Source organism: Phycodurus eques, chromosome 14 (genome assembly GCF_024500275.1).
Source record: "Phycodurus eques isolate BA_2022a chromosome 14, UOR_Pequ_1.1, whole genome shotgun sequence".
Lineage (NCBI taxonomy): Eukaryota > Metazoa > Chordata > Actinopteri > Syngnathiformes > Syngnathidae > Phycodurus > Phycodurus eques.
Window position 1 is genome coordinate 22,933,578 of NC_084538.1, and position 15,528 is coordinate 22,949,105.

The 15,528-nt window shown below is 40.3% G+C and overlaps 2 protein-coding genes across 7 annotated transcripts in view; both read right to left on the bottom strand.

Annotated features, from left to right (window-relative positions):
* The window catches only part of dapp1 (dual adaptor of phosphotyrosine and 3-phosphoinositides), a 31,129-nt gene extending 24,088 nt beyond the window's left edge, over positions 1-7,041 (bottom strand). For 2 of the 4 annotated variants that reach the window (XM_061695426.1, XM_061695427.1), the window contains exons 1-7: positions 6,927-7,040; positions 5,073-5,195; positions 4,187-4,320; positions 2,447-2,577; positions 1,796-1,843; positions 1,604-1,666; positions 1,430-1,515 (exon numbers count right to left, since the gene is read on the bottom strand). In XM_061695426.1, the coding sequence (XP_061551410.1) occupies positions 1,430-1,515; positions 1,604-1,666; positions 1,796-1,843; positions 2,447-2,577; positions 4,187-4,320; positions 5,073-5,195; positions 6,927-6,985 (644 nt within the window). In that variant the 5' untranslated portion in view covers positions 6,986-7,040. Of the gene's footprint in view, positions 1-1,429; positions 1,516-1,603; positions 1,667-1,795; positions 1,844-2,446; positions 2,578-4,186; positions 4,321-5,072; positions 5,196-6,926 lie in introns of all 4 variants that reach the window. The other 2 variants (XM_061695429.1, XM_061695428.1) reach the window with 2 other exon arrangements.
* A 7,750-nt stretch (positions 7,042-14,791) lies between these two features.
* Positions 14,792-15,528, bottom strand: part of atp10d (ATPase phospholipid transporting 10D) — a 103,177-nt gene continuing 102,440 nt past the window's right edge. For all 3 annotated transcript variants that reach the window (XM_061697090.1, XM_061697091.1, XM_061697089.1), the window contains exon 23: positions 14,792-15,003. In XM_061697090.1, the coding sequence (XP_061553074.1) occupies positions 14,838-15,003 (166 nt within the window). In that variant the 3' untranslated portion in view covers positions 14,792-14,837. The remainder of the gene's footprint in view (positions 15,004-15,528) is intronic.

Sequence of the window (15,528 nt, forward strand, 5' to 3'; positions counted from 1 at the left end):
TCTATTAGTCATTTCAAACTGCTCTAATTGAATTGCTAGAGGACATCTTTTTTGCACTTTTGTCAATTAAAAATAAAATAAATTGTACCGGCATTACCGGCATGTACCGGCATGTACCGGCTGATATTGCTCAGTGACTGTTTTTTGTCTTTATGTCTCAAAAGTATTCTCTGTCAATTAACTGATTCTGATTCTGACAAATACAGCCTACAATGAACAAACACTGCACAAGTTAAAATCCATCCATCCATTTTCTGTACCGCTTATCCTCCTCAGGTCGCGGGTATGCTGGAGCCTATCCCAGCTATACGGGGGCAGGAGGCGGGGTACACCCTCAACTGGTTGCCAGCCAATCGCGGGGCACATATAAACAACCATTCGCACTCACATTCACACCTACGGGCAAACTGCGATTGGCTGGCGACCGGTTCAGACTGTAACCCCCCTCCCGCCCGAAGATAGCTGGGATAGGCTCCAGCAGCCCGCAACCCTAGTGAGGATAAGCGGTAAAGAAGATGGATGGATGGATGAATAAAAAAAGAAAATACTGTAAGATAAAAAAAGAGTAGAAGAAGAAAGTCACGTTATAACTTAATTAAAACTCATTTGTCACAGATTAGGAAGATTAGCTGCCCCTGAGTATTGTTATATTAGCTGTATATGTTACCATGGCGCTTGTGTGTGAATATTCAATATTTGAAGGTAAATCCCTCCCATGGTCAAACGCTAATATTAGCTATCCAGTCAATAGGGTTTTCCATCAACTGTTACCATAAGCGATTTCTAAAACGACATCTGTAAGATGTTAAAAGGGCATCGAGGAGCAGCAACCATTTGAGCCGCTGGTGTCCCAAGAAGGGATCCTGCAAAGGCTTGCAAAAAGATCTATTAGGCCACTACTAAATAATCTCACAAAAATAAATATTTGCAGTTAGCTCCGTTTTATTCACTGATTGAATGGCCTGCTACTTAGGAGAGTCCAGATGGAAGGAGTTGGCAGAGTGCTCTTTTGGAAGGGAATAATGGGGAGTGAGACGGTAGGCCCCTTTCGGATGACGGAAGGTGTCAAAATGCCCTCTGCAAAATAGCCCTCTGCTTTTCTAACTGACCATTTCCTGTCATGGTACAAAAAGAACCGTGCATTCTGAAGTAAAGTAATTATATTCCAAGACGCCACACCAACCCGTGATGCACAAAATGTCACTGAAGCTGTGGCTGCTATGGGTATATTGGGAGGAAAAAACAGGATGTGGCCACCATCATCCTGTGACCTTTTGAGAACCTGTGGAGCATCTTTAAAAGGAAGCCCTGCAAGGGTGGACTATTACTCCTCCGATCGAGGCAATTATAGCATCCTCAATGAGATACAGGCAGAACCTATGCATGGATTTCCCCACTCAATGATTCCCACTCCAGAGTTAACCCTTACCAGAAGCAGTTGATTCTTTCTTGAGAGTAGTCAAACTGGACTGCAGAGCATGCCTTTAGGTCCAGGGTCCGAATGGGCTCCTCATACTGCAACAAAGAAACAGTTCTTACAATGTGCTGTAGGTGTAAGCCCAAGGGATTGCAAGCCATTTAATGAAATAGAACCTAAACTAACCACTTGGTCTTTAAAGTATTTCAGTTCATTTCTGCTTAATGTGAACCATCTTTGCTTCCAGCTCTGCAAACCAAGCATTTGTTCATGTGAAATAACATAATACATGTATATAACAATACACATGAAGCATATAACAGTACACATAACGGTATATGAGACATGGCTAGGATTACGTCTTAGTGCTCCCCATACCTTTACAATTGCTCCTTGTTTCAGTAGATAGCCTTCCTTTGTACCGAGCTGGAAACAGAATTGACTTTTGAAAGGAATATTCAGGTGACCAATGTTGATCTTCAATAGATTGTTGTTTTAAACTTCATTTTCATTGTGTCTGGTGTTTTAAAGACTCTATTTTTATGTAGTCCTTCACATGCCTTATAGGTTCTGGGTGGTCAGGTCTATATTAGTAAAAATGCTTTTTGGCAATAATATTAGACAATATTCCCTGTACATTACAATCCATACTCGGTGAAAATTAATCTTATAAAGTAAAAAAAGACAGCAAAACAAGAAGAACTAAAACAGATTGACCGGAACTGATCAATCTCGTAGCCCCTGGAACATAAACATGGACACACACAATAATGTGCAGCTAGCACAAGAGAGGCTACTGGAATTTTAATCGCTGTAAAATAGCCCGTGTTCACGTAACATAAGATCATCTTATACTGCACTGCTGAATACTGCATTGGGAACTCGCTGGGAGCTGCCACATCAGAAAGACTGTTTACATGCCTTTGTGCTGCTGCTTTGGCTAGTAACAGACCTTTTAATGAACATAACACCCAGGTTTGTCATAAAGTTAATCATTACTTATCATATCCGAGGTTTTGAGTGTCATACTGAGGGAGCATTTGCCACAAGATCATTTTCTGTGCGTCCAGTCTGCAGAGCTGTGTGAACCCGCACAGATTCATAAATGGATGGCTCTTCCACTCTCCATGGGTACGGATACTTGAGCACAATGAGAGTTCCTAAAACATGGGGAGATTATAATAAAGAACAGCAGCTATGTTAAGAAAACAAGTATATGATTGATTCAACTGTCTCTTCTTATTTCTAATTGTAATGAGCAACAGGAGCTTCAAAGAGTAATTCTTTTAGAAACATGCACGTTAATAATGAGCAATGTATTATATTATTTGTCCAAAAACAGAATAAAATAATTTCATACTCAAGTACTAATCACATCAGAGACCATCTCATGTTCATGTTTACACAAGTACACAACTTGCATTACTGCTTAATAATTGTGATCACTTGGCACAGTGATCTGAGACATTTGGAGTTATTTCTGATTCTATGTTTTTTTCCAATGCTGATGTCCATAATCTTGGGTAATAAAGGAAAATCTTTCAGAATTTTCTTTCATCGCTTTTTTTATCGTCTGCTTTGCAAAAAAAATCACCAACCTCTTACATTGGTTTGAATTGTGCAGCATTGAGATGAAAATATAAATGTTAGTGAGAGCCATGAAAAATTGATGGTGTGCAGAACTTTGTTTCTGGATGTGGGAGACTATCGGGTAAGTGTAGTTGAGATATTATTATGGAACTGTTATTCTATGAAATAATGTTTTTGTTTTTTTTCCAGGGTGAAGGCAAGGACATTTGTGGGGTAATAATGGACACATCATGGAGCATTAATACAAACCAAAGCTGGGCACCAGCACTTGCAAAACACATGCAAAAGAAGACATTGTGAAGGCTATAAACGCTGTAGACAATGGAATGAACTAAAGAAAAGCTGCACAACTGTTTGGAATTCCCTGAACAGTCAACCAAAGACATCGGAAGGATCAAAATGCCGTACATCTTTTCCTGGCAAACCACTAGTCATTGGCGAGGATTTTGAGAAAATGCTCGTCAAACGGCTAGTGACGTGCACCCAGTGGGGATACCAATGGATTGTCATTATATTTATTTGTGAAGGTGTTGTGAAGAAATAAAAAAAATTGTGAAAAAAAGAAAATGTCAGGAAAGAACACAACAGGTTCTTGTTAAAAGCAATGGTAAGAAGTGGCTTGAACTTCAAGTGTCCGAAACACAAGGATGTCCTCTGGTATCCAGTAGAAAATGTCACAGAGAAAATTGGGAAGCCCAAAGAGCTCAACAGAGGAGTCCTGGAAGTAAATGAACTTAACGCAAACTCATATAACTGCAATGTTCAAGTTTATGTTTGATATCAGCATTTTGAGAGCAAATATGAGATTTCTGTGAGGTTCCCAGACATTCCTTTGTTGTTTAGCTGTAGCTTTAAAAAATAATAATAAAGTCCCCTCTAGCCCCAGTTGGAGGCAAAAGGGGGACATCTATTTAAACAATCGAGTGTCTCTTATAGCCCCAAAGCTGGGGTAATAAGGGACAGTCTATAAAAAATAACAAACTAATATAATTGATGGTATGGAAATCAGCAATCAATTTTAACTAGTTGAAACCGTGACCAGGTAGTCACAAAATGTGTGTCTCTATCATCTATCTGTTGTTTGTTTCCCAGAACAATCAGGAAACCTTGGAAAAGTCTTATCTTGCCACAAGTAGTGACTGTCATGGATGTGTTGAGTTAAAACTGTGGTTGTTGTACCTGTTTCGCTGCCTACTAGTGGCTGATTGGCAAAGTGGTTGATAAAGTCATGAAGGGTTGCAAATGTGTTAAACCCAAACACATAGCCATTGTCTTTGCGTGTCACATGGAAATGCTTGACTGAATCCTTCGCCCTGCAGGTTGGATTAGAAATTAGAAATAGAATTAGTGGTGGGTACATCGTTACGCAACCAAAATGGCCACCTGGTTTTTGTACAATCAGAGTAGGAGCTTGGCTCGCATTGCCAGCAGTAAGTCAAGCCTGTTTATGGCAGATATTGGTCTCCACCATGGCTGCCCTTGTTCTGTTCATTATAGACAGAATTGCTAGGCACAACCAAGAAGTAAGGAGTATACCCACTTTAGTGGGCTGACAATCTACTCAAAGCTATTTGTTGATCTCGTCTGATGGCTTGATTGACCCATGAGCTTGTGCATTTAGTCGGGTGGAATGCAGCCAAGTGTGTTACTGGCTGAAATGAGCTTCCACTGCAAGGTGCCTGGGCTCAGTCTTAGATATAGGGTGAGGAGTTCAGTCATGAGGGACTCAGACTAAAGCTGCTGCTCCTCCACATTGAGAGGAGTCAGCTGAGGTAGCTGAGGCATATTTTTCGAAAGCCTCCCCAGTGAGATGTTTATGCATGTACAACCAAGAGGAGGCCTATTAGCAGACAAACTGGAGGGACTACTGTGCATCTCACAGCTGGCCTGGGAACACGTCAGGTTTCCCCAGGTGGAGCTGGAAGAAATACCCAGAGAGGGCTTCCCTAATAAGACTGCTTTGCCTGCAACCTAAACTCAGATAAGCGAAAAAAAATGAATGGAGGGATGTTTTCAAGTATAGACAAAAGCAAAATGTGTTTTTTATATAATCGTACAAACTGACCTGACAGACAACGCAAAACAGCCTGGCCCCTCATTACTGTTTCTCAAGAGGTAACTTCCATCACTTCCATTGGACAAGAGGAGTGCCTCAGCAGCATGACGGGAAAGATCATAGTGGTACCATCTACAATAAAAGATGTCGAAGTTAGAGGTCGATGAAAAGATATTACAGGTTGTACATCAAATTCACTGTCTAATTGACAAAAACTTTGCTTGATTAAATATAGTGGTCAAACTGAGGATTTTTTAAATTTCTTTTTATTTTTTGCTTTCTTATATCCTGACAAATTCCCCATAACAAATCTACACTTTGTTAACTTGATGAAATTGCTTGGCAGTCTGTTAGGATGAGAACGTTTCTATTTATCGCGCCCAAAGATAGCTGGGATAGCCTCCAGCATGCCCGCGACCCTTGTGAGGATAAAGCGGAACAGAAAATGGATGGATACTTTCTATCTGTCTAGCTATCTAACAGTCACAAATCTGAAAGTCTACCTGCGAAGTTTGCCATTTAGCAACAAGGGAAGGTTAACATGCAAAGAATAACTTGATTTTATTTGTTGTAAGTTAAACATATAAACACATTTTTAAAAAGGCCATACTACAGCATGTATCCCATGAATGGTTTTACTGTACGTTGTGATGCATCTAATGTATCCCTAGGAGCAGTATTATGTACTGCACTTATTGCATTTCAAATTCTGTGGACTGTTGTACAATACCTGTATTTGATTTGTGGATGGTTGTTCATCTGTTAGACATTGAATATATATTTTTAATGGTAATTTTTGTTTTTGTTACACAATACTTACAGATTTTTTTTAATCTCACACTTGACAAATACCCCAAATACAAAAAAACTAAAACTAATACTGAAACTAATCAACACCCAACTAAAAAGAAGCATTTTTGAAAAAATAAAAACTATTAACCTGCTCTAAAAAGTTAAATCAAAGAGGAGCATAACATTTTCCCTCTAAAACTAACTTTATTCACCATTATGAAGACAAATTGTTTTACTGTTTTAGTTGTAAATAGGTTCTTTGCACTTTTGCAAATGAAGAAAAGTTCTATATAAAACCAATTTATCATTATCATTAGTCGTCGTCGTAGTAGTTATCAGAGGTGTCGCACCCATGTTGTGTAACATGTTGGTGTTGCAGTGTAAAAAAAAAAAGAGTGTATCAAAAAAGTGGGAGCACTATTTCTACACCCTCCCTTTTCACGTTGCCTTAAAAAATTTGTTGTTGCGGGTTGTGTCAAATATTTTTATTCAGTATATGTCACGGACAGCTCTGAAATGGACGGCGGGCTGCAACTAGCCCGTTTAGACACAGCTGGTTTCAGGTCTTTGTATTTCAGGAGGAGGACTTAAATTTAGATAGATATTCAAAATATAAAATATAGGAGAGACTTCTGTCATTTCTTTCTCCACAGGCAAAACGTGCCTGAGATGAGATGAAATTAAGTTCAGCGTAAAAATTTTAACAACTGTAGAGTAAAGAAAGCTTTGGAAATGCAGTTTTCGGTGATTTTAAAAAAAACACAATGTTCTTAAAAACTATCAACAGTAGCATTTAATACAATCAAATCAATAACCTAAAAAAAATAAACATTATATTGATAAACACCACCAGGCCACAGTTCTTGTACATAAAAATACATAAGCACCTGATGAGACCTTCTAATGGGAGATTGTGAAAGTCAACCACAAGAAAAAAACATTTCATGTAGGCAGTCTAATGAGCTGAGATTTTGAATTAAATAAAACATTGCTATTGTCTTTGAAGAGGTTGGTAGTTAAATTATGCTTTTGTGTGATGGCTGGAGAGTTAATGATCCCTGGCAGTCTTACCCCAAATTTACTAGCTCATTGCGTGTATCCTTAGAAGATGCATGACTGGAAAAACTCATCTTGCCGAGAGGATCCAGTCAATGCAACAAGTTCAACTCACTATTTTGAAGCAATCAGGCAAGCAGAAGTGAAAGCAGAGAGGCACGCCTAACAGGAAATACATTTTAAGTCTGAGTCTATCCAGACTTGAAACTGAACAGCCCAATATGTCCATCTTATTTGTCGAACAGCATGCAGACTCATAGACAAACTCCTTTGCTGGACATTTCCCCCAGCCTGATGAAGCAGAATCATTTATGTATTTGTGCTGAATGCAGTTGCAAAGGTCTCTCTCTTGTCTGACTCCATAAAACCTTTCATGTCCTATTGACTTCAAAAATAAAATGTTCAAAAAAACAAAACATAAAAAAAAATAATAATTTGCTTTTTCACATTTTTTAAAATATTTTAGCCATTTCTGTATGTGAATGTGTGCTATATAAATATCCTGCTGTAAGAGCTCCGAGACCTGCCAGATTTCTGGGAGAATCTGTTGATAGTCAGATTTCAGAATTTCAAGTCAAGAAATCTTGTACCAGAAAAAGTAAAGCAATGACAAAATGTTTCATACCCTGGCCAAATTAGATTTTTTTTTTTTTAAAGGAAAAGCTTGTTACAGCCAGATATATATTATTCCTATCCCTGATGTTATCACAAAATTTTGAGGGACTCTAATCTTTCAGTGTCAAAGCAAAGCAAAGCAAATTTATTTATGTAGCACATTTCATACACACGGTAACTCAATGCGCTCTATATGATTAAAAGCATTTAAAAACAAAGAAAAAAACAGCTTATAAACATTTAGAACAAAGAAAAAATAAATAAAAGTACAATTAAAACAGCGTACAGTGCAAGAAATCATTTTAAACTGGAAATGCTCTAAAAAGCATTGGAAAAAAGAAGAGTTTTTAACCTGGACTTAAAAACGTGCACACTTGGGGCTGACGTCACTTCTCTTGGCAATTTATTCCATTTGTGCTGCTTCACCATGTTTGTTTTGGACTCTGTGCTCCACTATTTGACCTGAGTCTGCCGATCACAGATCCCTACTGGGTTTATATCCCATAAGCATTTCTTTCATGTATTCAGGACCTAAACCATTTAGTGATTTACAGACCAGTAGCAGAACTTTAAAATCTATTCTAAAGCTGACTGGAAGCCAGTGTAAAGACTTTAGAATTGGAGTAATATGCTCTGACCTCTCCGTTCTGGTCAGAACCCGAGCTGCAGCATTCTGAATGAGCTGCAGCTGTTTAATGCTCTTTTTGGGGAGTCCAGTCAGAAGACCATTAAAATGGTCAAGTCTACTTGAGATAAAAGCATGGATGAGCTTCTCCTGGTCTGCTTGACACATGCAAGCCTTCACTCTGGATATGTTCTTCAGATGGTAGAAGGCAGTTTTAGTAATTGATTTGATATGACTGTTGAAAATCAGGTCGGAATTATCAGAACACCAAGTTTTCGGACTTAGTCATTGGTTTTTAAAGAGAGTAAATCCAGGTATTTACTAACAGCAATCCTCTTTTCTTTATTGCCAAAAACAATTATCTCAGTTTTGTTGTGGTTTAATTGAAGAAAGGTTTGGCTCATCCAGGTATTTATCTGTTTTAGACAGTGACACACCTCAATTGAACTGTAGTCATCTGGAGACACTGCTAGATTTAACTGTGTGTCATTTGCATAGCTTTGATAGTCAAAATTAAAGTTCTGAAGAATTTGACCCAAGGGTAGCATATACAGGCTCAACAGGAGGCGTCCAAGAACTGACCCTTGAGCAGTGACGTGCGGTCAGGGTAGGCCAGTGAGGCAGAGCCTCACTGCCCCTGGTGGGCTTTCCTTACCATTCCATGTGAATAGTAAAAAAAACCTTATGATTACATTAAATTGTTAAATTTTAGTTCCATGGTCCGTGCTTTACATTGATTTTCTTTTTCAATCCAATAATTTCAGTGATTTCATCATTAAAATAGCTGAATTTTCATAATTCCTGTTCAAATGCATAGGAAGCACAGCTCCGAGTCATGTTGAGTCATCGCTCGCATGATGCTTCAAGAGACCACGTACACATCCATTCAGCCAGGCTGCGATTGGTCCGGGGCTTCACAAGAGACATTGGTGTTTCCTCATTACATCGCCAATAATATACATTTTATCACACATGTACTGCACTTACTGACGTTTAACAGACTGTCTCATGTATTTAATGAAAGTGTGTGACATTTAATCTTTCTTATCGACCAGAAAAGCCACTAAAAGTGCACAGTGGAGTCTGATATGTACGGTGCCACAACCAGCATGTGGCAGTGTTGAGTTGATGAGTTGAGCTTCATCGAGCTCCAGACATCACGTGACTGAGACAGTGCCTCACCCATCATGAACACCTCATCGCACGTCACAGCCCTTGAGGGACCCAATAGGTCATTGCCATTCGCTGGGATCGAACACTTTCAATGGTTACAAAATGAAAAAATACCCCCCCCCCCCCCCCCCCCCCCCGTTCTCAAGTTTAATAATTGACGTCCTCATTTATTTTTGGGAGCTTTGTTTGTTCTCTCAAAACTGCTCCAGTAGCCTCCCGCTGATGCCGCCGTTGTCTGCCTTTTGTACTTGATGCACATGGGCAGTAGTGGTAATCCGAGTCTTCTGTGATGTAGTGATGGGCACTGCAGTTCTTTTGAGTGTACTGAATCATTCAAATTAGTTCTTTAAAAAGATTCATTCAAAAGATTCGTTCACCGTATCGTTCAGTTCTTTTTCACAAATTCATTCAAGTGCTTCCTCATTCAGTTAATGAGCCATCCCTGATGTTCACATTCACTCAATACTTGAAGGATTGTGTGTTGTTGTTGTCACATAAACTAGGAAAGGCGGGGAGATTTAAATTTTGTTTTAAAAACATTTAAACTAAATTATCACCTACCTATCTCTCTCTCAGCAAGCTCTCGAACACACTGCTTCAGTTGTCACTTGTGACTCAGCTACCGAACATTCTTCTTCCGTGTCCCGTTATTGTCATCTGATTAGTGGAAAGCATCTTTGAGTGTCTTGAGAAGTGCAATATAAATGTAATGTATTATTATTATGAAATAAAAAGCTTTAATCATCACATTAGACACAGAGGGAATGATATGTATGTGTATGTATATACATTTATTGTTCATTTACATTTATTTTAAATATGTATGCTTGTTTTCATGTGCTTGACTGACTCAACATTAGCCGTTAGCTTGAAGAAACTGCTACTAGTGAAAGCGATCCCCCGCGAGGATGTCAGGACTTGCGGTTAAAATCACTCAATGAATACGTTCACTGCCGTCCCTTGAGCAAACGAATCACTCATCGTACTAGTACATCGCTCCTTAGCGGATCACAGACGAAGGTCTATGAACGAATCCCTCGTGTCTAACGGATCACTCTTCAGTTCTTCAGTACACCATTTCACTGAACAAATCACTCAGTTCACTTAAGTCCCTCGCCCGCCTGCACAGCGCTGCCTGACGATGGCTGCTCATTGGTCATTCGCCGGAAATTCAGAAGGAGTGACAGGGCGCTGCAGTTGGCGCAGCTGAGCTCAACTGAAAGAAAAAAAAAAAAAAAAACAGTCCCACTGTCATGACTACTAATATATAGTATTTATCCATCCATTTTCTGAGCCGCATCTCCTTACGACGGTCGCGGGCGTGCTGGAGCCTATCCCAGCTGTCATCGGGCAGGAGGCGGGGTACACCCTGAACTGGTTGCCAGCCAATCGCAGGGCACATAGAAACAAACAACCATTTGCACTCACAGTCATGCCTACGGGCAATTTAGAGTCTCCAATTCATGCATGTTTTTGGGATGTGGGAGGAAACCGGAGTGCCCAGAGAAAACCCACGCAGGAACGAGGAGAACATGCAAACTCCACACAGGCGGGGCCGGGGTCCTCAGAACTGTGAGGCTGACGCTCTAACCAGTCGGCCACCGTGCCGCCGTATAGTATTTATATATATAATTAATATAATATGATGTACTCCCTTAATCAACCTTGAACATGCATGTCTGTCAAACAAACAAAAGTGTATGTGGAAATGTCTGATTGCTAAATGAGTTTTGTTGCACTGAAATGCAAATAGGAAAACAACACTTGACAAACATGTTTTGATATGAAAGTATAATTTCATTGCAAATCAGTAATACAGTGATAATACTAAACAATACTAATTGCAGTAGACAGAGAGGATATGTATGTGTAAATATTAGGCATGTAACAATATTCACAATACCGATATCGTCGTGATCTCGGTATAAAATAATGAGCCGTTGTGTTTAAAATTCAGTTTTGGGCTGGCTATACGTAGCCATACCGCTGAGCCAAGGCTGCGACAGCCAAACTACAGTGCTCCACTTCAATTGGACGCGTAACCCATGTGACCATTTGGGTACGTCACAAAAATACAATGATTGGCTTAATGGTCTACGTGACCAAAAGGCTGTGTTGGGAGGGATGCAGAAACAACATTGTCCTTCACAAGGCTACAGCGTAGTCGCTATGCCAGTCTGAGCGTCATGTCACAATCAATTGGGCGAGAGATGTTTTGTTCGCCCCAGCCTCCGTCCCAGCAAATACTGACCCACGGTCTTGCATTGGCTGCTAGTGGACCTCCACTCCACAAAGCCGCATCCCGGCCCGTGGCGGCTGCCAACAGATGACAGTGAAAGCTATCTCTGTGAGGATGAATGGTTCAAATCACTCATGAGTTTATTGCGTAGTACAGCGTTCCTTGCGCGAACGAATCACTCATTGTACTAGTTCGCAGGGAACGTCTGCATGAGTCACTCATGGCAGAACAGTTCACTGCAAAGTCCTGAAATTTGCAGATGACACCACTGTCATCGGCCTCATCAAAGACGGCGATGAGTCTGCATATTGACAGGAAGTGGAGCGGCTGGCGCTGTGGTGCGGCCGACACAACCTGGAGCTGAACATGCTCAAGACTGTTGAGATGATCGTAGACAAAAATGTTTGTAGAGGAGTATTTGAGCCGTATTTTTAGTGATCACTTTGTGCACTGTTTATTTAAAATGTGAATTTTTTTTTTCGTTTGTTACTGTTGTATTGCTTCTGGAAGAAAGTTATGTTTGTTTCTGTTGTATTGCTTCTGGAAAAAACGTTATGATAAAGTATGTTCTATTTACCACTTAACTTAATTCTGTCCTGGGTTTTAAATATTTAATAATAAAAAATGAAACATCGCAAAAACATTTAACGTCACGTAATAAACATTAATTGTTATTTAACAATTTATGTATCTTTTAATTATTTAAAGTATCGGTATCGGCGATACTGTCCCTGTATTACTTATCAGATCGATACGAAAAGTATCGCACACCACAAGCTGACAGTACATTCAGTTTAGTCCCTCCCCCTCCTGCATGGCTCTGCCTTTTCCACTGAAGACTATCACAAAGCGCTATAGAAGATGGCGGTCCTGGAAACGAAAATCCACTGTCTTGAAGTGTATGTGGATGTAAATGTCAGGGAATGAAACCACTCTACCGATGTCTCAAAATGGTGAGCAGAAGCATGCTAACAGACAGCCACTTATTTCCATAAAGAGGACGGCTATGGACTGTGGAAATGGTAATGGATCATGCAGCACTTCTCCCTGGAATTTACTGGGAGCAAATCCTAAATATATGGAACAACATCTAAAAGGGAGGTCAGAACAGCAGCAGATTACCGAGGAATCCAGCTGGCCTGCGTTGCGTGCTTTTTCAACCCCGAGAGAGCGGCCGTGTCGCTACAGTGAAGGGCAAGAAAAGAGCACGCAAGTCAATGAAACACATTGACATCAGACTTAACAAATAGATTTGAGCCATTTTTTTTTTTATAAGACCCTGGCCAAGAATGCTCATCCCCCACCACCACTGAAAGGTATGAAACTAAATCAGAAAAGAAAAAAATGGCACCCCAAACGTTGGTGATTGAGCTTTCTATCTTCATTGACAATTTGTGTGGTTTTTGGGAGCGCAGACATCTTTACAAGGCAGACGGTTTCTTTCTAAATAGAAAAGGGATTAAATTATTGGCTGCCAACATTTTTTATTGTGTACGTCTTTCAGCTGCCCAAAAGGAAAACACTGGCCTTGTTAACGTGGCTTAAGTACAAAAAACGCAGAAGGAATTTCCAGTTGTTCCCAAACAAGCGATACAAGAGATAAGGCGACACGAGGCGCAGATGGAATCATCAGCGTCACCCAAACAATTGGAGGAACGAATGAGGAACGAGATGAGGCAGCACTTGTAATCTTCCACACCCCTCCCTGAAACATTGGAGCAAAGCCCAACGGAAAACTCTCCACTAGCCTAAATGCCCTGTTAGATGTAACGGACAGGCTATTGTCAATATTGGAATCCAACACATGCCATGCCAAGATATTCCTCCCATCCCCCCTCGGTTTGAAACCAACGTCCACTAAGATGCGAAGGGCCTCTCCTCCAACCATGAAGAATCTTCTGTCCAAATCTGACTATGTGTGGGGTCTTTTCCAGAATAAGTCAGACTCCCATGGAGATCAGGCATTTTTTATCCCTGTAGAGTTGGTCAAAGAAATATGGCACAAAAAAAAGTAGAACTACAAACTACGGTGGCCCTTAAGTGCAAAACACAACAGCAAATAACTAAATACAATGGCAAATTAAAAAAAGTGCCAAGTGCCACAACAACCACCATATTGCAATACATCACACATTATGTGGCCTAAGATAGAGCTTGCCTGTGATTATACACTTGGCCAGGAGGTGGTTTCGTGTGCACGGAAGCATCAAGAAATGGACCATTACTCGAACCAATGGCCGCAGTATTACGATGCTTCATGAAGCTTCATCTCGCCATCACTAGGCTGTACTGAATGCGCTCACATTTGAATGATTTCCACATAATCACTTGGGTGGTGGCGGTACTTCTTCAAATTAATAAACAGAGTGTTTCCCGTTTTTGAGGGCGGGGACATACCTTTAACATTAGCTAGTTAAAAACATTGCTACACATCGTTTTGGAGACGTCACCACATAACCGTCCACTCTTTGCTCATGCTCCGGACTGGTGAGTTTCCATCACCGGTCCGGAGCATGGGCGAAGAATGGCCGCCGAGGACACGGTGTGCTCTATGTGACAACGGCTGAGTTGGACACAGAGTTTTGCCAGCCGAGGAGGAGCGTTTTCGCTTTGCTCCCACAAGTGGCAATCGGAAGTTGAGCAGGAAAAGGACGAATCTGATCGGCTGTTGTCACATACATTTCCGCCATGTTAGATCAAGGAAATACGCAAACAGTTGATAATCGAGATTGACAGTAAATTTATCACGATCTTCAATCTCACGCCCAGCCCTAGGTATATCTTATGCCTGCATGTCAAACCAAAATTTGTTTGGAATTTTACTGAGGTTGTTCATTCATTAGGAAAACTGTTTGATGCAGTCTTTGGTATGTTATTATTTTTTTGTACAAGTCACGGTTGATAGCTGCAGTGCTCTGACTTTCCTTACTGTACCTTATCATATAAACACTTCTTAGCTCCTTAGCCAATTATATTTTTTTCTTTATCTTAGTGTTTCCACTGATACGTTTTCCACTGATAATGCAAATAATTGCTTTGATACAGCACAAGTATTGAGTCAACCTTTTTCAACTGGCTGTGTGTTAATTGTCACTTAATGGCGAATCACATGGGCCGTAATGGTTTGGAGGACATCAAACGCTGCAATGTTCAAAAAGGAAAAAAAGCTTCTCAGTCTTGTGGGCAACAAGGGAAGCAAATTAGAAAATAAACAAATAGGGATAGCTGTACAGGAAACAACCTTTATTTTGAAGTTTTTATGCTCAAAATATTATCAAGCGGAGTTGTCAACACACTCTGGCTGCCTGTTAGCCACAGAGAGGTTTAAGTTCTTGTGCTGCATTCTTCTGTGGTACTTCTCTGATTCTAATTTTTCCCTGTAAGATGTTAGCATCAGAGCAGATAAGTGCATGGTGTTATGAAGTCCCCGGAACAGGAGCCTGCAGAGGAAGCACAGCCAAAAAAAGAGTGGCAAGGTTAGTATTGCTGATATGAACCGTAATACTTGTACGTCCAAGTAAGGGCTGACATTTACTCTGATAATTTTTTGGGAGGCCGAGTAACATCACGACCAATAAAAGTGCTACATAGAATGATTGACATGTTGACTGCCTAATGCCTACAAGAACAAAGACTGTAAAGAGTTCTAATTTTGAACTTAAGATGCATTGTGGGAGATGTAGTGTATAGGAACTATTTAATAAATGGCAAAAAGTGGCAAAGAGCGTGTTTTAGAACCATACTACAGTAATTCCCCACCATACTACAGTAATTCTCCAGTTTCAACATTTCTTGACCGATTCGAACCATTCCAACTTCAAAATGTTCCATTCATTCAAGCCATCCCATGAACTATTCTGTCCCAAAATGAACAGGAAGTGACCTGCAAATGCCCCAAAATAAACAAAAGAAGTGAGCCAAAATGGACAGGAAGTGACCCGAGGGGTCCAATTTAAACAGGAAGT